The following is a 27892-nucleotide window of genomic DNA, read 5'->3' as shown; positions in this document are numbered from 1 at the left end:
CACTCCAAATGTACAAAAAAATGAGCTCAATGTTAAAATTGACCGGAGTTCTCCTTTAAATCTATTAATTTAGCTCTATTAATTTGTTTGGAAAACTACTCAAATCCAGTCCATTTAGTTTTAAAGATGGTATGAAGAGCTTCAGTAACATTGGGCACTGCATTTCTAACCAAGAGAGCAAAGGCCTTTGGAGTAACGTTACAATTCAAAACCTTATGATTAAGCTTATAATCACATTGAAAATTACACTTTTCACAGAAAGTCCTGTGATTCATAAAATTACCTTCCACATATAGAAAATGAACAACAGACCAGATGCAGGCTATTTCCCACCAATCTCTTATAAAGAGTGACTTGTTCCTAAATAAAATATAGGCTGAGGGGTAAGAGGGAGGATCTAGTGTTGTTTGGCTTTGCTGTTGCTACGGCAACAGACAGAGCTCTCTGGAGAACGCTGACACGTTCCAAAACAAAGTTGATAACCTGCCGATAAATATGTTTGAATGCGTTTAACTCGTTGGAAAAACTTTGACATTAACACATTAAATGCTTTGAATAAATACATTTCCTAATCATAATGCGAAAGGCGCAGTCTAGAGTGTCGAGCGCCGTCGATGATGCAGTGGTGCTGCAGCTCCGCGCGCTCTGGAGAACATATGAGCATCTCTGCATGCAGAATGACAGCTGTCCCAGTGCAGTGCTCAAACAGGACATCCTTCACCACATCGACAAACAGCAACATATCAAAAAGGTATTTTACGAAGGGAAACGGTTAATAAACTTTTAAAATCTTTGATTAAGGCCTAACGTTACATCTGTTATTTAATGTGTTTTTATATTGGTCTGCTGACGAAACACTGCAAAAATGAAGACAAAAAAGTGCTCAGGGAGTTCAGTCAGATGTTTGAAGGTGCTCTTTGGCGTCGGGAATTCAAATAAATGTGGAAAAGAGAAAATCCAAGGCACTCTTCTTCAAAATTATTTAAAAAAATTATTTTACTGGAAAAAACATAAGCAATCCACGCGTAGCGGCGCAAACAGCCTTCTTCAGGGTGTGCTTTCCAAACAAACAATTTCCCCTTTTGTGTGTGCTAATTACAAACACCTGAGTGACATGGTTAGTTTCCACATGAAGCATGCCAAAGTAATACATACACATACAAAGAGAGTCCACTAGGTGGCCACATTGCGAATTAAATCCAAAAACGATTGTATACAGAAAGAATGATCACAAAAAAGGACTGAAATCTATTTCTTCATTCAACCCAGGGTACACTGTGGCCTGTAAATCGTATATATAGAATGTTTTTCTCTGTAAAAGTAATTTTAATCTGTCACTGTCACCATCCCCGATATTCTTTTTTTAGCATTTCTAAACCATCAACCATTAGGCCTTCTGGATTGCTATTGTTCACATTTTGGAAGTGTTTTGCCATAGGATATAATCCAAATTAGCTTTTCTAATGGCATTTTTATGCTCCAAGCCTCCAATACTCTGTCTTTGAGATGTCTCTTGGTCCGGCCTACATAAAAGCATCCACATTTACATGATAACCTGTATACCACAAAAGTAGTAGGCCTATTGCAATTAATGAATGCTTTTATGTTATACATCTTATTTGTATTGAAGTTACAGAATTGTTTGCATTCTTTAATATTGGAACAGTGATACTGCCAGGAAGCCAGGAAGGGAGGGGGAGGGGACGGGATGAGGAGGAGAATGGGTCGAGCTAGCCTCCGTTTTGTTTGACAATACTTTGAACGTCAACATGAAGTGACCCAACATCGCTTAGAGAACCTTTAAATTTAAACAGAGATAAGACACACCCAAATTTAGATTGGTCAAGCAACATTTGCTGTTCTAAAACGGAAATTCACTTCTTGTCTTTGCAAACCAAGTACACTTGAATTGGTGTCAAATATAAGTCGTCACTAATCTGACGCAAAACTTGCGGTAACATACGAATCCGTTTAATCTACTTGGGAAAACAATTTCAGAGTCAGTCAGAATAAAATCAAATGTTTACAATTTATTGACCAGGTAATAGAACAATAATTCAAAATCCAATTCATAGAATAAAATCATCGGTCAATCAAATATAATAACAACAATTAGGAAATCGAGGAATTATAGAAATGTTTACCTGGCAACGAAAACTACACACAGCGATCGTGTGGGAAGTTTACCTGCAGACTCCTCGAACCTTTTGCCAATTTTCCTTATAAAGTCACATAATTCAATATGCTTACCAAATGGTGGTGTCTGTCATCATAATTCGATTTTGGTCCCCTATTGAGGGGTTCACTTCTGTGGGATCAGAATTTGTAATTGAATGGATTCTTGATACCTGTAGATTAGAAGAATACTTATTTACATACAGGAGGTAGTGGAGGATCTGGGGGAGGGAACACCTTTAAATGATATACCAAACATGTATAGTTACTCTTTTGTACACACTTAACATTGCATAGGTTTTTAGTGAGCTTTAAGTGAGGAGGAGAAGAGGGGGAGCAGGGGGAGATGATGAGACTGTAAAAGTGAGACTGTAAAAACGTCTCAGATGTTGCTGTTACATATGCAAGAGAGAGTTCAAATGTTAATTCTCATGAGAGCCTTTTGTTTTCTCGAGGGGTAGCCCAGACTTGCTGGCACCCGCCATACATACACTAGAGCTAGAAACGATCAAATTCACGACAAAAACTAGGTTTAACCATACATTCAGGCAAGCAAACAGGAATACACCACAAAGCACACAAAACAAACCAGCGAAGACATGAGAGAAAGAGGCACAATATAAGGCTACGTTCACACTGCAGGCTGAAACGACCCAATTCCGATTTTTTTGCCCCTATGCGACCTGTATCTGATCTTTTCATGACAGTCTGAACGACACAGATCCGATCTTTTCAAATGCGACCCAGGCCACTTGGGTATGTGGTCCCAAATCCGATACATATCCGATCTTTTGAAATGCGACTTCAGTCTGAACGGCCAGGTCGCATGTATCCGACCCGCACGTCATTGATACGCGAAAAACGTCATAATTCTGCATTGAAGTAGTCGTCGGTTTGAAAACGGACTGCATATTCGTCGAGCTGAGGTAAATCTGCCGAACGGGTCGACCTCGACGAGCCCGTTAATTAAAAAAAAAAAAAAAAAAGCCCACGGCCATTATATATACGTTATGTTAACTTATTTGTGCTGAATCTGATATTAGATAGGTCAGCGGCTGCTGTCTGGCTCTTGTGTAACGGTCGCTGCGTGCGCTCGTGTGTGTGTGTGTGTGAGTGAGAGAATCACAGTTAGTTAAAGCAGAGACGGGCTCTGGTTAAAGTTTAGCTACTTCCGCAAACAACAAGTGACGTCGTTGACCGTTGAGTACTCTTTTGCGCATGCGGGTCACTTCTGAGTCATTTCACGTTCACACAGGAGATCACAAAAGGTCGCATTTAATTGGAAATGTGAACGGCCTTGCAAAAAAATCGAATTTTTTCAAAAAATCGGAATTGAGCATTAAGCCCTGCAGTGTGAACGTAGCCTAAAGGGACCAGAGCACATGAGGATCAGGTGAGCAAGGACTAGACAAACAAGGGGGCGTGGTAACAGGAAACAAGGAGGCGGGACAAGAGGAGCACATGCCAACACAAACAAAGACAGAGCCATGTGCTCGGGCTCTGACAGTTTTACTTTACATTGCTTTTTGTGCGTTACAGTCAAAATAAATGTTTTTTTTTTTTTTGTATTACAATAATTAAGGTGGAATTCAGTTCAGGTGTCTTAGTATGTCACAACGCAATAAAAAAGAGAAAAAGGCTGCGGAGCCCCTAAAGGGACATGGTGAAGGTAAAAAAATATGAGCTTCGCTCTCTTGAAAAATGTGTTCCCAGACTTCCTTTATATTAATGTTTTGTTAAAAATGTCTACTGCATGCATCTCCTTCTCACTCACTGTTTCTGTTTGTTCCTCTCCCTTCCCTGTAGATAACGCTGTCATTTCCAGATTGCAGGCCCTTGGACGCTATTCCGTCCAGCCTTCAGCCTCTGTTAATGGCTATACGAAATGAGCGTTACACACATGCACAAGAATTCCACATCTGGAGTCTGTCTCTCAAGCAAAAAGATATAGTTGAGCTGGTGAGCACTGATCACACTTTACTGTAGATCCTAGTTTTGTGATTGGCAGTTATGGAAATCTTGTTGGATGCTTGTTCCACAACACAAGAGAGGGAAAGTGTCTTCCAGGGTAGACAAGCCTGCTGGAATTCAAACCAAACCTTTCTGTGCTAACTAACAAATGCTTGTTTGGTCACATCACTCACAGTAAGATATGTGTCTTTTATTTCAGCAGTAAATGGTAATGAGTCATAACTGTTAACATTTTATCTTAACACCAGATCAGTTTAGCTCTGGAAAGAATTTTGAATTACACAACAATTTCAGGTTCCAGAACTCTGAATGTTTTCTGTCATCTCTGCATTTTGTTGCAAAACATTTTGGCTTTGCGTGTTAAATGTACCTGCTTACTCTCTCCCTTTCCATTAATCACATTCTTTTCATCATTATCGAAGTGAAAAATGAAACATTCGCAATGAAAAATTAAACAGAATTAAATATAAGTCGTATCACTTTCATGATACTTTTGTGATGCTATGGCATTCCTTTTCAAGCTTGAAAGCTCTAGTCCCCTTTCATTGCAACTGCATGGCAAAGAGAAATCAGTATATTATTTAAAATGTCTCCTTTTGTGTTCCACACACCAAATTGCCATGTTTGATTGAAATTTTGCATAAACAAGAAAGCATCTGACATTGTTAACTGTTGTTTTGTTTTAGAGACACATCTGTTCTCTTTTGGATTTAGGAAACAGGCCTTATTATCATTATGGTGGGGCTTTTCTAGTTTTAGAGGCCACTGGCAGCCAACTACTGGCTTGTGTTTTCAACAAGAACCACAATACCTCTGAGGCTATGGCGGGCTGTCAAACCCATGGAAGCCTAATTAAAATCAGGGGATTTACTCGGCTACTGCCAAAACTTTTGATTATTTTTCCAGCAATATAAGACTTGTAACTTCTGTAGGAACTTGAAAGAAACCTGAGAGATTACAACACATCATAAACTATAATTTTTTTTTCATTCAGAACTGATACAGTATGTAGTCCTATCAACAAACACTTAGTTTGAAGCCAACATGCATTGTCATACAATTTTTCATCCTTGTTTTGGGCCTGAAAATAGCCTAGCATATAATGTAGATCAGGCTGCGTCATTGTCCTGTAGATTTTTAGTTCCAACTTGGAACTTGAAGACTTAGTTTAGATGTTTTCATGTTTTCATATTATGGCTACTTAGACCTTTATTATCCTGTGGTCCACACCCATTTTCATTCCCTTCCAGGGGCAGCATGTTCACACTTTAACTCATATAAATCGGAAAAATCTGTTCTATTAAAGGGTGAGATTTACTTCCAGAACAGCTTTGATGCTGCGAAAATCACTGCCATATTTTTCCAGACCTGCAGACAAAGAATGTAAGGAAAACAATATGGTGGAGAAGCATGCAATTGAAGTTCTGCACTTAAATGCTGTTAGGACAACCCTGACATATACATTTGGCACATACACAGATTATATGTGCCGGTCAGACGGTTATAACAATAAGTGCTTCAATAAGAGGTCCTTATTTTTAAAATGTTGATGAGATTCTGGGAGATTTATTTCTGCTGTAGATCATCACTAACCTATGGAATGATGTTCAAGGGGAGCTTTATATGTAGGGTAAGAATGATATCTCAATGGAATTACTCTTTCTCACAGTTAGAAAGAGATTACACACAGCCGCTTTGTCAAGAACTGCAGCTTTGATCTCTGTAATACTAGCTATTTATTTTAGTAAACCAGTTTGAGTGACATCTTCCCAACTGCTTAGCAGTGTTTGTGAGTGCACAAACCAGCGTTTAATCTCTTGGACTGTGGTGGAAATTGTGCTATTATGTGGTCTTTCTGTTGTATAATAATCAGTTGTATATTAAAAGAAGAATGAAACAAAGTAGCGCTGATTAAATTAACCAAATTTGTATATTCTGAAGAAAAAGTGAGTGCTGTCTGCCTGTGCAAAACTCACTATCACAATGCTAAAGTGTTATGGGTGGTTGTCAGGGCATTGTTGTAACGTCCAGTTGACTGTGTGTGTGCGACATAATAGTAATTGTTAAATCCATGATTGTAAATTTACCACATGGAAAATTGTGCATTTCACCAACCCAGCTGTTTGTTCTGACAGTGTCTTCTTTTGGAGAAAAGGGGGAGGACAGTATATCCCTTCAGATCACTGGAGCTGCTTGATTGCAAACTGACTGAATGGTCTCTGGAAAGATTGGGCAAGGCTTCAGGCATCAGCTACCTCACCACACTCTGCCTGGACTACACACTGTGAGAGGACATCTGATTGTGTTTTGTGTGAATGTCCTCAAATGCACTTTGTCATTCCAGTTTGTCAATCACAGTGTACATCAGAGATGGGCAACTTAGATCCTGGAGGGTCACTGTCTTTCAGAGTTTATCTCCATCCCTAATAAACACACCTGAAAAATCTTATGGGTGCTTTAACTTATATGCTGCCTTAATAGAAAGTCAGTTCATATAAAACTTTTTAATATAAAGTATTTTTCAAATAATAATTTTAATAGTAATTTCGCGCCGTGACCGCAGCTGCCAGAAACATTTATGACGTAGCCATGCGCACATACTAGACCGTCTCATTCTATTGTTTGATGTTGAGTAATACTCTAGTCTACAAGCCTCTGAAGTGCTAGACTAGGAAGGACGCAGCCTCACTAGGATGCAGCCTTCCGTTTGAGAACCACCCTATGTCTTCAGGATTGCTTGAAAATTACAGGCAGGTGTGTTTGATTAGGGATGGAACTGAAAACTGCTGGACGGTGGCCCTCTAGGACCGAAGTTGCCCATCCCTGGTGTTATCAACCTGATCTCACAGGAAAACTTAACTATGTTATGAGGTGGAAATTTCATATGAATTCATATGATGTGAATCGTACAAAAAAGTAGGATTATTGGAAAAAGTAAGCATGAAGGTCCACTCCTAAGCCCAGCCCTAAACATACCTGTCACTGGGGCGCAAGTAGATCATACGAAAACATACGAATGAGATTGTACAATTTTATACAAATTATTAGCCACCAATTCGCCAAAACGTAAAAGTTACAAATTCCATGAGATTGTCCTATGACAAATTGCCATGAGATGAGTATATTAAGTGTTTCACCAAGGATAAGCAACTGCAGTCCTGCAGAGTTTAGCTCTATCCCTAATTAAACACACCTGAAAAATCTAAAATGACAGGCATGTGTGTTTTATTATGAATGTAACTAAGCTCTGCAGAACAGTGGCCCTCCAGGACTGTATTGCCCATCCCTGTGTTATACTGTCTACATGGCAAGCATGTGCCAAGATATCTATAGAAAATTATATAATTTCCAATACCAACAGTGCTTTTTAAACAATGGGTTGTGATTGTAACCATAATTGTAAAATTGTTTTGCAGTATCTTGACGTAATCTCTTTTTTTTTATTAAAGCTACAATATGTAATTTTTTTCGCCGCTAGGGGTCGCTAGCCCCTTACAATAACAAAGGCGTAGGTTGATGACGCATAAGCATAAAGCGGAATTATGGATCTTGTCGTCAAGCTGATGGGTCTCATCATGTTTAAGGATGAGTGAATACATTGATGTTTTTAACATGACTGTGGTTTGAAGCAGGGCACAATTGCTAATGAGAGACAGATATCAGCGCCACACGCGAGTCCCGCGGATATATAGGAATAAGGACAATTAATTCTACCGAAATACACGCAAGTGCTTTATTACTACTCACACAGGTCAGTTTATTAGACAAACTAAACTTGTGAGGTAACGCAGCGCTGTTTCACTTGGTCTAACGTTATACTATCACATTCAACTGCATTTGAGTGTGTTGAATGTTATTCTGTGTGTTAGTTTGTTGGCTGTATGAGACTAGCAGTAAGCTAGATCAACATTAGAATAACATACATATCATATTCTAACATTTCATTATGTTGAACTATATAACATTGATTCGTTTTATGTACATTTGCTCACCTGTCTAATAAAGTACATGCAACACTGGCGTCTCTGTCAAGTCGAAGTTAGTCGCGGACGCGGAGCTCTCGGCATCTCGAAAACGCCACGCTGATTTTGATCCTCGTTTTAGTTCTCCTTTTGTCTCAAAGTCTGCTTGCCATGGTCCATAATGTTTAAACAAAACAACAATAGCATGAGCGTCCCGCTAGGCGTAACCCAGTTGTCCACGTCTGTTGCCATGGTTACTATGGCAGTACGAGCGGATATGACGCCATTGACTGGCGATTCCCTCACACCTGCTCACACGTCCCGGTTTCTTGGTTAAAACTGCAATTGTCTTACGATTCACAAATAGTTGGAAACATTTGGGATATTATTAGTAATCTACTAAACAAAATGTATAACACCGGCCTAGTGGTTTTTGGATATTTTACTGAAAAAATCTTACATAGTGCACCTTTAATTGCCATAATGCTGAGAATCAAACCCATGACCTTGATAGGGGCCTTTCACACAGAACATGTTTTTGTATTCAACTGCTGTACTTTTTCATTGGTTTTCTAGGTAAACGTGCTAGACGGAGGTGTTTGACCGTTACGCTCATGTCTTGTGATTTTTGTAGCGTCTCGTGCATGACATGCCATTCTAAGAAGTTAGAAGAAGTCTAGAAAAACGTGTTTCTAGACCTTGCGAACCCCCCCATTCCACCACCCTGTGTCCCACGTTTTTAAACACGAAAACATTTTCTGTGTGAATGGAACCTTTCAATGCTATTCTACTGTTTGAGCTACAGTACTTTCGAAAATGTTTTAGCCTTTTGTTTCAATGGTTTTTGTATGTATTTTTTCCTATTTAAATATTTTTTTTAAGTCATCTTCAATGTGTTTTTAAAGGTGTAATAATGACCTCTCTTCTCTGTCTGCTTGTTTCTCTCTCAGCGTAGGACAGGAGGGATTGAAAGGTTTGCTGAGTGGAGGTTTGGGGACCAGTCAGATATGTTCCTTGAGTTTATGTTATTGTGGTTTGGGTTCATGGAGCGGAACTCTGCTAGCTTCACTTCTCACCAGCAGTTCTGTGAGGTACGGAGGACTGTTATGACCACTGATTCTTATGTTTCCCATTAACCTGTGACTCTCTGCTGTGACTCATGGGATCCATTATCTTCTGCTGAAATATTTCATCACATATTATTTCATGAATGTGAGCTTCAGCTGATGACATCTTACTGGGCCACAGGGGTTTGGAATTACAGTAGGAGAAAGGCTATTTTGACAACCCAATAGAATTTTCTGACTTTTCGTGTAGTCACTATCACTATGAACGAGTACAGAATCTCAATCATCAACATTAAACAGCATATAAATCAAAACTGCCTAATGTTACCGAATTAAATGTTGACCCAGGACTAGATATAGGATTGTGAAGCTTTGGAGATGTTGATGACTCAATCTACTCCATCTATGTTTTTATCATCGTTCTGAATCCGATCCAGATGTAGTCTTTGACAAAAATGTGATTTTTCTCAGCTTTTTGCTTGAAATGTTGCTTTTTTTAGTGAAACTTTCCCACATTCAAGTGTTGTCAAGTGTTCTTTTTTTTTTCTTCTTTTTTTTAAAAGCAGAGGGCCTGTACTTTCTTTTGATAAAATGCATGTCCAGATAGTCATACAACAAAATATTCTGGGGGCTGTGAAACTTTTGTGAAAATTATCAGAAATGCTGGTGCTGGCAGGCAACTTTTTTCAAAAATGCTGGCAGGGATAGAGTTAATATGATCATTGCATGTAGTCCACTCAAATATAATTTTTAAGATATATTTTTGGCATTTCTGCAATGTTTGGAGAGAGACAGGAAATGACTGAAGAAGAGATAGAAGAATTAGATTGGGAAATGACCACAAGTGAGACCTCAAACGCTGGCAAGAAGCACTGTTGTGGAAATGAGTCTTGAAATGAGACTGAAATGCATTGGTCCAGGGTCTGTTGTAACACTGGTCCAAAGATTCAACCTTGCACTAGCAGCTGCCATCTCAAGTCGTTCCGAAAGACCTCAGGCAAGGGAGATTGAGCTAACCAAACTTGGTGCCTGGATTGCACTAGAGTACCAAAGTAGTTGATGCAATGACACGCATAGCCTGCACCTCAAGTTCAGTAAAGCAAAAGCAAAATCAAACAACAAACTGGTGTGATGTCTTTTTGAACAAAATCAAGTTTCAAAACAGCTTGCCAAAGCAAACTCTCTGGAAACGTTCACTCCAACTGGTAAACACCCATCACTGACATCGCTGAGGCTCCGCTTTCTTTGACATGGAAATCTTTTCCGGTTAATTTCTTCTGTTTAGTCAATCGAGGTCAGACGTCTGCAAGTAAAACATGAACACTTTGGAGAGCTGCTTTATATAGAAATTGAAGTTGCAATTATAATTGAAAGAGAGACTGACATTTGTTTTCTCATGTTTAATTAAAAGCTGCTGTAAAGCTGCTTGCTTTGAAGCAATCTATTGTATAAAGTTCTAAATACGTAGCATTACTTGATAGCAGCAGAATTACACAACTCATGCAAACATATCCAGCATCTCCATGAGGTGCTCAATATTGAGGCAGGAAGGGCACTGATTATTACCACCCATGCTATCCATCACACTAAGGCATGTAGACCTTCTAACTGTATCCACATTGAGCTTCAGTACTCACCTAAGAGCAGTCCCAGTGAGGTCAAAATGAAAGGGATACAGAATGTGTGTGTTCACAAAGTTGATATGTGCAGTCCGGCAGAAATGTGGAAGTCATCTCAAACCACTTGGCCATCCTGGGTATGTCTTTTGGAGAACAAGCCGCTTGTAAAATCAGCACGTTCTGAAGAAGAAATGGTCATAAAAAGAAACGTTCATAAAACAGCTCTTTGCAGGCATGGAAAATTGCAGATTCCAGAGGAAAAAAAAAATGCAATGTACAAGGCTTAATTTGAAGCTCTTTTCAGATGAAAACTGCATAGAGTATCATAACTAATCAATTTCATCAACCGAAAATGAAGAAGAGATTGAGTTGACATGTTTGGGGGCTTTTATAGCTCAAGAAATATCTTGCATCACAGAGTGATGCATTAACTCTGTAATTGGCTTCTTTTTAAAATGAGAATGCAGGTATTTCCTCTAGTCACTCTGACAGTCTGTAATAAAAGGAAATAGATGTTATATACAGTGTCTCATCATAAATATCACTCTGTCTTAAGAAAATAAAAATATAAACTAGTTTATATAGGATTGGTCTTTCATCATAATTTACTGATAAACAGGAGACTGGCTTGTCTGTGTATTGAACAAAGACTTCTGACATCTATCTTTAAAACTGAACACATAACAGAGTCTATAGTTTAATGTAAAATTAGGTAAATGCATCGACTGTTCTGAACTGAATTTTTTTTTCCTTCATTTAATTAATTAGTCAGTCTCATAAAGTAGGCTTACTTTGTCAGCCCTAAATGCATTAATTGGTTGATCTTCGCCTTTAGGGAGCTCTACATCAATGGCAATGAGCTGCAATGTGTGGGTGCCATTGAGCTGCTGAGACCTGTGGCTGAAAACAGCCGAAAAATGGCCACATCCATCACAGGTGTGTATGTGAGTTTATCAACTCTCACCTAATTCATTCAATAGTACAGATGTATTTCGTCAGTGGTGGAATATCTGAGAAGTGAAAGGCTATATTCTGGTGATTGTCCGATTGGACGACGTCTGTTGGTGCAGTGTGAATTGGTCTTAAAAAGATCAAGATAAGACTTCAAGATAAGGTTTCTCTGTTTTTCTAAACCTCAGAGTTCTGCATGAGTGGGATACATACATGCAGTGTGTCATGTTATGCAATGGAATATGTCAAGTAACTAAATTATTAGAATATCTCCTCATCATTCTTTTTTCTCAACTTACTAGTAGACAATAAAGGGTGTAAAGTAACCCCATTTTGTGCAAAGTGATGTCATTCACTGGTTTCCTCCTTTCAGACGAGACAGAGTTGATCTCCCAAATGAGCAATACGTCTTCCAGGCAAAAGAAAGCAAAGAACAAAGGTACTACTAATTTTCTCTTCCTCAGAAAAACATATCAGGAGCCTCATAAAGCCTGAAACATATATATTAGATTATTTAGCTATGTCCAAACATAAACATATTCATACAGCCTTAAAATAATAATAAAACAAAAACCTAACTAAACTGTCTCCACATATTCACAGAGTTATCACTAAGAGCTCTGATGGGATCTTGGTTTCCCTCGTGTTAAACAGCACAAAACCCCTATTGAAACCACCTGAACAAATATTCTCGCTTAGGACTCCTGTTACAGCACCTTGACAACACAACACATCCACAGACAATGTGGAGGAGAAACAGGAAACATTACAACTGTATTGGACACACATGCTTGTACAGTCCTAGGCAGATATACACCAAACTCTTTTAATCAAAGCAACTTATTTTTGTGGCTTTCTGTATATGAGAAGGAACAGAGTAATAGTACATGAAGATTCGTGGCCCATTTCTTTTCCATTTTTGTCTCATGACAATATTGATATAATTAACATGAAAAAAACTAATAGTAGATAAGGGTCTAATTCTAGCGATTCACATGAAAGATAATCCAAGATAATCCATTAATTCATAAAAAAATAAAAATAAAACACACCAGCTTTGCATACATGCATAGACAATAACTGACAGAAAGCAGTAGAAACTACATTGTATACAGTAAATATATTGGGTGAGAGAGAATGGATACATAGGATGTTAACTTACTGAACAAGTGTGGAACATATTCAGTAACTAAGGGAACAAATGAGAACATCCGAAATCACCCTGTATAAAACTATAGCTTTAAATAGGGTACTATTTGAGGGGACATATGTAATGGTGTCTTGAACCATAGTGGACTTTTAAAAAGTTTACATTTAAATGTTGGTGCAGTCTTTTGTGGGTCCTCCCACTTTCTATGGCGATTACTGCCATTTACATGGATTACATGTATTTTTTTGTTGAAAGATCAGCTGTAACCTTTTCAAATTAAAGTGAGACCAGCTTCACTCATCAACACAAACCACAAGTTCAGTTATGGCCTCCCTTTGACAACATGATTGATTTATGTGTGTGAAAACATTTTCATAACATAACCTATTAATGAAAACATAACCACGCACATGTACGGGCACTTATAAATTACAAATGACAAATGTTTTCACACACATAAATCGATCATGTTGTGAAAGGGAGGCCATAACTGAACTTGTTGATGAGTGAAGCTGGTCTCACACTCTGGTTGCCAAATTCTCAGTGTGACCAATGGCATTTCGCCGTTTCCTCAAAAACCTTCCCTCTATTCTGTAGACCAGGGGTCTCCAAGCTTTTTTCATTTGAGAGCTACTTTTTAAAAATGAAAGTGGCCGAGAGCTACTCATGTAATACATTACTTAAATCTCTTAAATAATGTCTCATTACTCATATTAACAACTATCCAAACTGTTTAGACCTAAAAGAGTTTTTGTAGGCCTATATATGTCACCCTTAAATGTCAGAGAAAAGAACAGAATCAGAGATTAATTTCTTTTATAGAAAATTGTACTTTGCAGATTAAACTTTTAAACACAAAAAATTTTGTAAAAGCATAATTATAGTTGATTTTAGTTGATCATAACTAGAGATGAAATGGCATGAACATTTCATTACGTGATTATAGTGACCAAAATGATCACAGTTATCACAGAATCCTGTTTAAAAAGTACTAATCATGGCTTGGCTTCACGAACGAAGATTTAGGAAGGACATCCACGTCATCTACAGGCACGCTGATGGCTGACGAGGCCTATGCGGGACAGGCAGGTCCTACCACAACGGCTGCAGGTAAAGGTCTTGTCCAGGATAGGTGCTGAGGGGACACGGTTTTTTCTTCTTCTCCTTTTGTCCTCCGTACTGGCTTTGCGGGCATCTTCAAAGAGGGAGGTAGCCTGATGGACTGTGCGCCGCCAGGAGTCGTGATCAGCTGCTTGTGCTGCCCACTGACGGTGAATGATGCAGCAAGCGGTGAGTGACGTCTTCAGGGAGTCTTTGTATCGCTTTCGTGGTGCCCCGATGTTGCGGTAGCCAGAGGACAGTTCCACGTACAGCACGATCTTAGGTAGGCGGTGATTCTCCATCCTGGAGACATGCCCTGCCCAGCGAAGTTGTACCTTGAGGACCATGGCCTCGATGCTGGTAACTTCTGCTAACTCGAGGACTTCAGTGTTGGCGACGAAGTCACTCCAACGAATGTTGAGGATTGTGCGGAGGCAGCGCTGATGGAAACGCTCGAGAAGTCTCAGGTGATGACGGTACGTGACCCAGGACTCAGCGCCATACAGGAGAGCGGTCAGCACAACAGCTTTGTATACACTGACCTTCGTGTCTTTTTTGAGGTTGTTTTTGTTCCAGACACGCCTGTATAGTCTGTTGAATGCACTGTTTGCCTTGGCCAGCCTGTTGTCAACTTCTTTGTCGATCTTGGCGTCAGACGAGATAACGCACCCCAAGTAGCTGTAATGGTGAACTACCTTCAGTTCTGTTTGTTCGATAGAGATGCTTGGTGGATGGTACTCTTCTTGTGGTGCGGGCTGATGCAGAACTTCAGTCTTCTTCAGGCTGACTTCAAGGCCAAAGATCTGAGCAGTTTTTGCGAAACAAGACGTGATTCGCTGCATAGCTGCCTCTGTGAGAGCAAGGAGGGCGGCGTTGTCAGCAAACAGCAGCTCCCAGTTCAGTTGCTCCATGGTCTTTGTGTGGGCCTGCAAACGCCTCAGGTTGAACACGCTCCCGTCGAGACGAAAACTAATATATACGGCATCAGTGTCGTCAAGGTCCTCTGTAGTCTGCTGGAGCATCATGCTGAACAAAATGGTGAACAGTGTGGGAGCGAGAACAGTTTGTTTCACACCGTTTGCAATAGGGAAGGGCTGCGAGAGGTCGTTACTGTGTCTGACTTGTCCAAGCTGATCTTCATGAAGCTGGATGATCATGGTAAGGAACTTTGGTGGGCAGCCTAGCTTTTCCAGAATTTTCCAAAGTCCCTGCCTGCTCACGGTATCAAATGCTTTTGTCAGATCCACAAAGGTAACATACAGCGCTTTGTTTTGTTCCCGGCACTTCTCCTGAATCTGTCTCAGGACAAACACCATGTCTGTGGTTCCCCGGTTGGCTCTGAAGCCACACTGTGTCTCTGGAAGGTGATCTTCTGCTATCGCGGGTACCAGTCGATTCAGCAGTACTCTTGCAAGGATTTTGCCGGCGGTGGACAGAAGTGTTATGCCACGATAATTTGAACAGTCTGACTTCTCCCCTTTCTTCTCGTTCTTGTACAGAGTGATAATGACTGCATCACGGAGGTCTTGAGGGAGTTTTCCCTGCTCCCAACAGCAGACGAAGAATTCATGGAGTTTGGTGTGCAGTGCTGGGCCTCCGTTCTTCCATACCTCAGGAGAGATGGCATCAACTCCTGCAGCTTTTCCGCTCTTCAGATGTTTAATGGCTTCCTCAGTCTCTTGTAGTGTTGGTGCCACATCCAGTTCAGTTTTCACTGGTTGCTGTGGGATGCGGTCAATCGCTGGTTCTTGGACTGAGCGGCTAGCATTGAAAAGGGTGTAGAAGTGTTCAGACCAGCGGTTCAGGATAGAGTCCTTTTCGGTGAGCAATTATTTTCCGTCTGCACTCCGCAGGGGGCTCAGGATTTGGTTTGAGGGGCCATATACCGCTTTCAGAGCTTCATAAAATCCCCTGTAGTCACTGGTGTCAGCGCAAAGCTGGGTTCTTACTGCAAGGTTGGTCCACCACTCGTTCTGAATCTCTCGAAGCTTACGCTGGAAGGTGCTGCATTCCAGGCGAAAGGCTGCTTTTTTATGCGAGCAGGCTGGTTGGGTCAGGTGGGCCTTGTGTGCTGATCTCTTTTTTGACAGCAGCTCCTGGACTTCTAAGTTGTTCTCATCGAACCAATCCCTGTTTTGCTTCGTAGAGAATCTGAGGGTGTTTTCAGAGGTTTGCAGAACAACAGTTTTGATGCGACCCCACAGTGCTTCTGGGGCCAGAGGCGAGTTGGCTAGGCAGATGGGTTCCTCTAGCCCAGACCGTAAGCTCTCCTGGAAAACTGCTCTAACTGCGGCAGACTGAAGGCTGCAGACCTTGAGCTTCTTCCTCGGTGTGCAACCTTTCCTTGGTTTGAATTTAAAGTGGAATGTGATTTTGCAGCGGACGAGGCGGTGGTCTGTGTGACACTCAGCACTGGGCATTACCTGGGTGTGAAGAACATCTTTTAGGTCACGCTGGCACACTAGGATGTAGTCTATGAGGTGCCAGCGTTTTGACCGAGGGTGCATCCAGGTTGTCTTCAGACTGTCTTTCTGCTGGAAGATGGTGTTGGTAATGGAAAGCTGCAGTTCAGCGCAGAGTTCGAGTAACAAGCATCCATTATCATTGCAGCTGCCCACACCATGCCTTCCAAGTACACCTTTCCAGGTTTCTAAATCTCTGCCCACTCTGGCATTGAAGTCACCAAGGATGGTAATCTTGTCATTTGCTGGGACATCCTGAAGAAGGCTGCGTAGATCAGAGTAAAACCTGTCTTTGTCTACAGGATCTGCCTGGGGAGTTGGGGCATACACACTGAACAGTGTGGCGTGTTGCTGGGCACGAAGTGGTAAACGCATTGAGATGATATGATCAGAGTGGCCAGTTGGCAAGCTTGCAAGCTTGGTAGCGATGGAGTCCCTGATCATGAAGCCGACACCTGAAAGGCGTCTCTCTGTTGCTGGGTTGCCTGACCAGTAGAGGGTGTAACCTTCGCCATGCTCCCTTAGACTTCCTTTCTCTGAAATGCGGATTTCACTGAGTGCGGCGATGTCAACATCCAGCCTAGCAAGTTTGTGTGCAATTAAAGCAGATCGACGCTCGACTGTCAGCTGAGTCTAGCATGGTTCTGATGTTCCAGCATGCGAGTTTGAGTCCTTTCCCACCTTTTAAGGCGAGTGGGATGCGCCACTGTTTCATTGATTTAGTTCGACCGCATAAGAAGATGCCTGTTGACTGCAGTTAGCCAACTGGGAGATGGGGAGATGAGCTTTGTTTAGGCCACCTTTTCTATGCCCCTCTCCATGTGGAGCAAGCAGTGCTGTCCCTAGAAAAGGTCGCTTGGTCGCTCAGGGTGCTGCCGGGTGATGATGTCGTCTCCAGGTCATCATCAGACGATCACTAGCGCCTGAGCCGCCTGCATGCAGGATCGAGACTGTGGCTTCCAGTGTCATCTTACACCTGCCGATTTGCCCGTTTTCAAGTGGAGTGCAGTGTGCGCAGAACTGACCCCTCCCTTTAAGCCCGGGCTTCAACTGCCATGGCCTAGCAATCTGGGACGGTGACAGCAAGGTCCTCGGGCCGTAGGTTTTACATCAGATTTTCCATCTCCTAGGCAGATGGCCAATCAAGGCTGAAGAGATCTGCCTCCCCTGCCATTTGAAACCATAGCTGGTAGGTGGCCGGTGACTTCGTCGTGGGAGTTCATTCACCCAGTGATGCAGTGTAGAAACATCACCGGTGTACTGGGGTGTGGCACTAGGAGCCAGATGTGAGAGATTTAGGAGATGGATGAGGACCAGTGTGTCCGTCCACTCAATAGTTGAGTGCAGCTATTAGGAAACAAAGGCACTACCTCTACCCAGAGCTCCTTGTAATGAAATGACGAAGATGATTCAATCGCAAGTTCAAAGATATATTTATTAAGGTGAGCAGGTCAGAGACGGTGAGAGTGGTGAAAGATAATGTCCAGGGATGAATTGCACTTGGCAGCACAGGGACGCTGAGGACAGATTTCCAATGGAGAATGACAGCGATGATGGTGATGAACTCAATCCGGAAACCAGAAAGTATGTAGCACGGGTGACAGAAGTGCAGGACGATGACGAACACACAGGCTCTGACGACAGGCAGGATCACACGGGAAACAGGCAGGATTATACGGGAAACAGGCAGGAACACACGGAACATCCAACAACGCTCTGACAAAGACAAGGTGACAACAGAGAGACTAAATAGGGTGAGCTGATCAGCAGCAGTGATCAGCGGCTCCGCCCATACACACACACACTCAACAACAAGACGAGAGAGGAGACAGTAAATATATAAACCGTGACACTCCCTACCCCCCCCCCCCCCAAAAAAATACTAATACTACACAGTGAAATCAATTCACCAAGTTTTATGTTGAAAACCAGCAAATAACAAATAAAATTAGCATAAACATTAAAATAATAACATTAAAAAGTATGGCCAGATTTTAAAAGAGTGTCTTGCAACATGTTATCTACTAACATGTACAAGTTCAAAAAAAGTTTTGACAAAAAAGGTTTTATAAAAAGATAAACCTCACATATTTCAGCCTTTAAATAACTTTTTACAAAAAGAATGAATAAAAAAAGGTAAACTACTGACATTTACAATGCATATTAGCGTATCTTTTATTATTAATAGTAAAATTCGGTCCGATTGTCGTTGCTATGCAACCATGCACTGCCCTCTCCACAACGACAAGGAAGTTTTAGTAGATAATGGATTTCCACCCCCGAAAAACACTTGCTGTAGTTTTGATGCAAGATTTATTTACGGTGAAGTGAAAAACACCCGTAGTGTTTGGGTGCACCCCATCCTTCATGTTGACTGAGTTTTCAATGTTGTTACGGAAAGGGTGAAGCTGATTGGTTGGTTCTTGTCACATGACCTGCGGTGCGTTTGTGGCATTCTGAAAAGTTGAGATTTTTTCATCTCGCTGCGCCTGGAAAAAATGAACGCTGTAGACCAATGAGAGAACTAACGGACAGACAGCCTCTGTCACTGTGTGTGTTTATATTTACAGGCCTCTCAGTCGGAGTTAATTAATCTAGTTTTCTAGTTTAATTATATTTTCTTGTTTATGCACTGTGTTATTATAAAATTGAATTGCATCTCTTGATAAATGGGAGGAGGTAGTGAGTCATGTCAATTTGATGGATGCCAGATTAGTCTCAGCTGTTGATGACATGTTGTTGTGGTTAGGAAAGAAGACGAAGAAGAAAAGAGGAAAAACAAAGAGCGGTCCTGGTGCTGCAGGGGGTCCGTGGCTGGAGAAGCTGCACATGTTTGATAACTCAATTGATCACTCAGGAAAGGAGGGACCAAATCAGCTAACTCAATTCTTGGAGCTCCTTTGCATGTGAGTGTACATGACTCTGTATATACAGTTGAGTATATTGTTCAAAATGTCATCTGTCTTTTCTTGGCAACTGGAATTGTCAACACAGATGATGTAATTTTGACCATAAAAGATAAGTTTAAAATGCGTTGACAGGCTTAACGCTACTGTAAGCAATGCTAACTTGCACCAGATAAAGCTACTGCTGTAACATGTATGTTCTGTGTTCCCTCCTTCATTTTGTTTTTGGTTCTGTCCTGTGACCTGGTTTTCCTCTGTTTAATTAGTCATTATATTCACCTGTGTCTTTTTAATTAACTCATTAGTTCATAGTAACAGAAGAACTGACCCAAAACCGATCAGCATGGCTTCACCTGCTGTGTTGCTGCTTTGCTTGAAGCAGGAGCAGAAGAGCCTCGAGGTCCACTCATCTGGATTCCAGCGAGCCTCACGCACTATCCAGACCACTCCCTGTGCGCTTTTTATTTGGCCAGTTTGAACGAGCGCACAAAGGCGTGGTTTGGGTCCTCGAGGATCATTCACTGAGTTCATTGAGTGGGTGTTGGTGAACTGCGGTTCAGCCTATACCATCGGCCCCGCTGAGGATGACATCGTCACCAATCCCAGTCTGAACACACCGCCAGAGACTAGCCATCCACCACCGACCGCGACTGGCATGATGGAGTTGCCTGTGGTCACCGCAGACCGGCCCGCTGCGATGGACGAGTCCGAACCAGAGAAGAGGTCAGAAGGAGTCATCGCCCCGGGGCCTGTACCATTGCTGGAGTCTGATCAGGTGCGTGAGCCGGCAACTTCGTGCATCGCTGAGGGAGGGCTTGGTGGAAAGCCCCACCCTCTACCCCACCGCTGTGGATAAGATGTTAATTGCCTCTGGTACTTATTTTGAAGAATTAAAGGATTTATTTGAGGTAGATTAAATGGGTTTTTTTTTGGTGATATCATTCCCAGTTTCTCCAGTGTTCACTGTATCTCCAGTGCTTCCTGTAAATCCAACGCCCTCTGTATCTTCAGATTGCCAACCCAGCCTCCCTCTCCCACCTCTTCAAACAGCCTGTGCCTCAGCCCCGCCTCCGCTCATCTCCCACTTACTTCGAGGATCTGCCAAGTGTCTTCAGGCCACCAGTTCCACCAAGCCTAGAGGATCCCCTGGCTCCACCTTCAGCCTCAGGGCCCATCGCTCCACCTCGGCCTGTTGACACTTCGGCTCCACCTTGGCTCCTCCCTCCCTCAGCTCCACCGGAAACCATTGGCCATACCACTCCACCAGGCTCCCTCGTCCCTCTGGCTTCTCCTTGGCGTGTCCTGCCTCCGCCTTCGTCCTCTGTTCCTCCAACTCTGCATCAGTCCTCTGGTTCACTCGGATGTTCGTGCTGCAGATCCACCTTGGTCTCCAGTACCATCGGTGTTGCGTGGACTCTTCGGCCTGTCAGCTCCACCAGTGTCTCCATCATCGGTGGCTGCATCTTCGCTGGGGGTCTTCCATCAAGTCGTCTCCACCATGGCTCCTTAAAGTCTATATTCTAGTATTATTCATTGTCTTTGTGTGTTTCGATACCACATTCCGTAACAACTGCACTGCAAAAAGTAATTTTCTTACTCAGTATTTTTGTCGTTTTCCAATACAAATATCTGAACATTCTTAACTCAAGATATATTTACCTGAAAAGAAAAATGTAAAAAATAAAACGAAAAAATCTGCCAATGTTGTAAGAAAAGCAAGTTTTTCCCCCTCACCCCATTTGCAGATATTTTTTCTCAATTTAAGCATAAAATCACTTTTATTTTGATCCAAGTTTTTGCGATGCCTGTATAATATTTAGAAAACAAGACTTTTTTTGACATCTTGCTTCTCAAGTAAATGTAGCTTTCAGTAACACTTTAGCCCCTTCAGACCTGAATTATGTTTTAGGTTTCTGAAAAATATAAAAGTACATTTTCCCAGCTCATGAGGCTTCTATAAATGAGACCAAATTAAAAAAAAATTAAAAATGTTTTGCTTTAATTGTAATTTTTTTTGTCCATTTCAATGGACGTCAGGTCAAAACAGGTGTACTTCACAAAAATGTACCAACATAAAATTAAATAATAAACATAAAAATTGTTAGTATATACTTAAAGCTTTTTCTCAAGGTCAAAAACTTTTCAACAGTATACCATTTCAACTTTAATTTTGAGGTTTTTGTTTTACAGATTGCACATTGTTTGTAACAAACTAAATATCTTAGTATCAATCAATATGGTCATGTTAGAGTCATTTTCTTTGCGCATCTTTCTTTTTTAGATCAAAAACTTGAACATTACAACATTTCAACTTTAATTGTAAGGTTTTTGCTTTATAGATCGCCCATTTGTTTATTCATAACAAAATAAACCTAGGAATCAATCAACGCATTCACGTTAGAGTAATTTACTGTGTGCATCTTTGAAACAATTTCTCTGTTAACGATTTTCTTGTATTTCTACAGTACATTATGGCAGCACGGTTGCCATGCATGATGCATGTATTTCGATTTCCAGTAACTGTACTGTAATTCACTTTACAGTACACAAGATCAGTACTGTAAACTACCAAATAGTACTTTACTGTATTTGTACTGTATTTCGTCATTTGATCTGCTTTTGCTGTAATTAATTATACGGTGTTGTACTGCAATATCTATATTGATAAATTACTGATAAATATTATTATAATTTTCAAAATAATTACTAATAATGATAATATTATATCATAATAATATAATATGTAGTTATTAGGAAATATAGGCTATAGTAGGAAAAAATATGGAAATCAATGGCTATACTGTCAACTGTCTAGTTACCGACATTCTTCAAAATATCTTATTTTGTGTTCAGCCGAATAAAGAAACTCATACAGATTTTGGACAACATAAGGATGAGTAAGTGATGACAAATATAATTTTTGGGTGTACTATACCCATAAAGGGATAGTTCACCCAAAAATTTAAATTGGCCCATGATTTACTCACCCTCAAGCCATCAGGTGTATATGACATCATTCTTCTTTCAGACGAATACAATTGGAGTTATATTAAAAAATGTCCTGGCTTCCAAGCTTTATAATGGCAGTGAATGGTTGTTTCTGTTTTGAAAGTCCATAAAAGTGCATCCATCCATGATAAAAGTGCTCCATGGCTCTTGGGGGTAAATAAAGGCCTATTGAAGCGAAGCGATGCGTTTGTGTAAGAAAAAATAATTCATTTTCAAGTTACGCTTTAGATTTATGTCAAATCCGAATGTTTCGTTTGGCCGGAAGCTAGTCATTTTACTTTATAAAGTTTTAAATACAGATATTTTCTTACATCTCCATCTTCCTCATCATCACTACACATAGAGTCAACATCTGAGATATTTCCATCAGCTATATGTTCAAGCACTTCAAGAACTATATATTCTGCATGAAAAAGTAAAAAAAAAAAGTATCGGTACTGTGATATAGATTTTTTATATAAGAAATTTCAATCAGCATTACTGGACTTCAATTACTGGAATGTGATTTCAGTAACAGGCTTTTGAACCCACTGTCCATTCTAATGGACAGACACATTTGAAAAAATCCTGATTTAAAATTTGAAATTCTACAATCGATTTTTAACTTTAATTAATAAGTTCAATCTTTCTATTTTACATACAAACTATGAAATACTGACAAACATATCAAAAAATGTAAATAAAACTACAGAAAATGTTGCTTGCTTCTGTGTTTGGAGTGAAGTGCTGACATGCTTCTCTTCAAAGTAGTGTTTTTTTCTATAATTACTACATGCAGAGCTTTACTGCCCTTTGATTGGATGACAAGTGTCCAATCTAATGGACTGCAGGCTTTAAACTAGGTGAAATGCTCCAGAAGTAAAAAAAGGGGGGTTGACACATAGGGGTTGACATGTCATGTCCATTGTAATGGACGCAGGGTCTGAATGGGTTAGAATAGTTCTGTCATTGAAAAAAAGTAGTCACTGATTATCTAAAAGTGAACTACCAAATTCAACTGAGCGCTATTTCTTAATATTTCTGTAATCAGAGTTTCTTGTTAGTAAATAGTAATTGCTATAATGTTAATATTGCGTTACTCATTTGTTTCTGTGTATTCATTCATTAATGACGGAAGAGTATTCTAAAGTGTTACCTATCTTTCTTCATTTAAGAATGTTAAGATATTTGTACTGGAAAACAAGACAAAAATAGAGAGTAAGAAAATCACTTTCTCGCAGGTCACGTACTTGACCTGCATGCTGCTGTCTTTACTATTGGGCTCTTAATTTGCATTCATTTGCTCTTAATTTTGCTCTTAAAATATATTTGTAATAATTACACATTTGCAATTAAGTTGCAATTTCAGCATATTTAAAATATTTTTACTTAATATCATTGAATACACTACAGAGAAATTATAATCAAGTGTTTTACATGTGGTTTAGTATGTTTATCAACACATCAAAATAAATGTACTTCTTTAAAGCATGACAAAAGTTTGTTAAAACAGTGATTTCTGTTTTAAGTCACATCTACATATACTAGTTTCTGGACTGATACGGATGCGTGTAATTTGTTGATATGATAAGTATGATCATAGTAGCCATTAAAAATAAAGCATTTCCCTTCTCACTCTCAACAAATCCAATACATTTTTAGTGAACAGAACATTTTCACAGTAGTCTTAAACGAGGCAAATCATGCATTACTGGTTATTAATTTTTTCCCCTGAGCCTGAGGTCAGTGAACAGACTTTTGGCATTGCCATCTGAGCAACAAAACACACTAAATTTCTGATTTACACTAGCATCTGCAACATGTATGCAGGTCTTATTTATTTGAACATCCATATGAACAGATTACAGCACTTTCAGCTGCACAGCAGAACAAAAATTGCAAGTAAAGTTGTGCACATCACATGTAGAACTCAGAAAACACAATCCAAATACACACCCATTGTTTGAAAAAATATGCCTGTTGAACTTGATACAGGTTCCACATGTTGTGACAGGCACACAAACAGCAGTTTCTACTCAGTAAATCTGACTGAATCCAGATGATTTAAGTAGTTTATAGCTTCACTTTGGTGTTCTGAGTAATTACCATTTAGATTTGATTGTGGTTCCCTTTCTCATGTAAATTGTATAATTTATGACCATTATCATATCGGAAATGTTCAGTAACCCAAAATTTAATATATTTTTTTCTGTAGGCTATAAAACAGCAGTTTGGTTGCACAGCAGAAAAGCACAATAGGAGGCTGCTGTTGTAGTTACGCTGCTACTTTGCTTTCTGTACAACAGGAAGGACCAGAGAGAGGGCGGAAAATGATCATGAACAACTAAACTATGATTGTTTTTGGCGCAAAACAACATTGGCTAACATTATAAGTGAAACTGATTTCTTTGGCGACTCACCAAATATTCTTAACTAATACTGTTTAAAATACCTTCTGTTGGCATTTGCATCGTTACATCGTTTCTCAACATGTTTGTATTAATTGTTTTGTTAGATGGTAGATTTAAGTTAGGATTGGCCACAATGAGAGAATACTTTTACCATATGTCAGAGCAGTTGATTCTATAATGCATCAAACTCAACTGTACATGCCTATAAATGTCTTTCAGTCTTGTCCAATTCTCCAGTCACCTGACCGAACTGGACCTTGGTGAGAATCACATCGGAGAGGATGGTGGGAAAGTGCTTTTAGAGGCCCTGAGAGAGAGACAAACAGGTGTGAACTCTAATATGATGGAAATATGACTCTAGAGGTGACCTCATGAAAAGATTTTAGGTGACGTAGTTACATTGTACTTACTCAAATAAGTACTGAGTAATATGAACTAATTACATGTACTTAAAGATTCAGTCCGTAACTTTTGGCGCTCTAGCGGTTAATAAACAGAACTGAATGCTTTTTGCGGATGATCATTGTAGCCGGAGCTACTTCTCTCTGTTTATGTCTATGACGACGAGTCACACAGGTACTGGGCTACTCCGCAGCGATTCGACCAGTATCAGTCTAAAATAGTCTGAATATAAACACTTATTATAGGTGTACCATAGTGATTCGGGATAAGACAAAAACACGGTTTGGAAAATGGATTCATGATGTACTCGCTCAATATATAATTTTTGGTAGATTTTGAACACAAAAAAAGTTACGGCCTGCTTTAAAGGGGTCATCGGACGCCCATTTTCCACAAGTTGGTACGATTCTTTAGGGTATTTATGTAAAGTTTGTAATATACTTTGGTTTAAAATTCCTCAATGGTTGTGTAAAACAACACCCTTTTTAACTCCTCAAAAACAGCTCTGTTCACAGCGACCCGTTTTGGTGCATGTCTCTTTAAATGATAATGAGCAACTGCTCACCCCACCCCTCTCTTCCATGTGACGTGTTGAATGGCTGAGGGCAGAAATATGCTAATACGGGACAGTCCGTCAGCGGTCGTGGGCGGAGCATGAGCATTATGACATCATAGTACTCTGATTATTGAGTGTTTAGACTCTCTGAGGATTAAAAAAAAAGAGTGAATGGATTTTTTTCATTGTATGGTGGTTTGTCCACACACTGCAAAGACATATATATGCAAACACCATATAAAAGTGAATTTTGCATCCGATGACCCCTTTAATATTGAGTTATGGTTAGGGTTTGGTTTAGAGTTAATTGTAATTATGCATAATTGTATCTGTTGGCGTTCCTATTATTATTATTATTATTCCGTTTCTTCTTCCGCTCTTGAGTCTATGGTAGCCCATAGAACTGTATGGTTAAAAGTTGTTACATTTTGCACACAGATAGAGGTCAGTCCAAACATTCACCATAGCAAATTTGGAGTCTCTCGGGTGCACATTGCAATTTTGGCCACAATTTGGCTGTCTGAGATCAATTTTTCAAATCCTAAAAGATTCCTCTGATCCAAGCAACAATCGTAAAGGACTATTATAAATCGCAGTGTGCACCCGGCTTAACTCAATCCCTTTACCACCAGCTGTCCAAAGTTGCACTCATGTTTATGCCAATAACCTTTGAACCGTAAGGGCTAGAGACAAAAAAAGTTTCCTCTGATTCCTTGTCTAATGAATAACATGACCTGAACATATTCAATTAGTGAACTCTGGAGATGCCATTTTTAAAAAGTAAATAGGCCTACTAATTATTTTATCTTCTTTCTCATCACTTCCCAGAATGTTCTCAGACAATTCCCTAACCTAAAGTAACAATGTTATTGTTAAAAACATTGTCTATACATCATTCATGGAATGTTCGTCAAACATTATTAAATGTTAGTTTGTTTGAGAGAACATTCAAAAGTAACATTCTTGTAATACTTGCTAAATGAAATGTTCCCTTAATGTTCACATAATCCAGAGAGCATTCAGAAATAATGTTTTCATAGTCTTAGAACATATTTTTGTTAGCTGGGTTCTTTCTCATGAGTGCTACATTGGAGAGGAAAGCTATTGCAAATCAATGACTTCAATTTAGGTTTGTTCCTCACACAAACTATGGCTTTTATGGATTGAGAAGCCTTGATACTGTAAAAGTCTGGATATGTGCTGGATGACAGTTTGGTAAAATGAGATTGTTAACCATTTTCCCATCTCCTTGACAGCTAAACTATCTCCAATTAAAATCCAAGTTTCAGCACGCATGTCCACAGAAACATTCAGTGCCATTTTGAAAAGCGCAAAGGAACTTAAATCTGGGAAAAAGAGAAGAAAGACAAAGGTGCGGTAAGATGTTGTGATGCTGAAAAATGTACAGTGGCCCTAAAAAGGTTTTGGTAATGCCTGTATTTATGTGTAAACAAATGATGCTCGAGCGAACTATCTCTTTATTTTTGCAACACTTTTTTAGTCATAAGGCTTCAAATAATTTTTGGGGACTCTGTATTTGCTTGAAATATCATAAAAAAATGTTAATTAATTCATGAAGAATAACTATCTGTAATAACTGTCTTATTTGATCATTTCTAGGGAAAAACAAAGTAATGCATCTGTCTGGAGGATATTGAAAGTATGTAACTGGTTTACACAAGAATGTTTTTTCAAACTATTTCACCATGTTTTCAGTTTGTCGCCATAGTCTTTTGGGAATCATCCTCTTTTAAGTCTGAATTGTGTTTGAATGCATTACCAAATGTGAGCGCACAACAGACTCATGGATTATGAAGCATGTAGCCTATTTGTCAGTGGTGCGTAGGGATTCTGGATGGGATCTTATTTTTTTGTCACTATTGGGAGCTCGAAATAACATGTTATTATAATAACGAAATGTTTGTTCTTCTTTAGTGCTTCTTCCGTTTCCTTCTCCTTTCATCTTTGCCGACAAAATGTGAGTCCTTGTTTGTGTGTGTGTGTGTGTGTGTGTGTGTGTGTGTGTGTGTTTTTTTCCGGAACAGTCTAATACATGCAATGTTTACATTTTACAGAATAATGTGGAAAAAGTTGTAAGCATTTATTTGTGTGTCTGCCCGTCATGTGGAGAGCAGAGCAGACTCGTGGATATTTTTTCTGCTAAATTTGGT

At 39.9% G+C, this 27892-nt stretch overlaps 1 protein-coding gene across 1 annotated transcript; it reads left to right on the top strand.

The window, feature by feature from the left end:
* The first annotated feature begins 510 nt into the window (after positions 1-510).
* On the top strand, positions 511-27603 carry LOC307160209 (uncharacterized protein). The gene is made up of 10 exons (XM_079874136.1): positions 511-751; positions 3982-4134; positions 6282-6430; positions 9059-9199; positions 11630-11730; positions 12119-12184; positions 19208-19364; positions 24983-25089; positions 26978-27093; positions 27342-27603. The coding sequence occupies exons 1-10, from the start codon at positions 578-580 to the stop codon at positions 27354-27356; spliced, it is 1179 nt and encodes a 392-aa protein (XP_079730262.1). The 5' UTR covers positions 511-577; the 3' UTR covers positions 27357-27603.
* Positions 27604-27892: the final 289 nt, after the last annotated feature.

Source organism: Squalius cephalus, assembly GCF_949319135.1.
Source record: "Squalius cephalus genome assembly, chromosome: 6".
Classification (NCBI taxonomy): domain Eukaryota; kingdom Metazoa; phylum Chordata; class Actinopteri; order Cypriniformes; family Leuciscidae; genus Squalius; species Squalius cephalus.
This window is presented reverse-complemented; position numbering and strand designations above follow the sequence as displayed.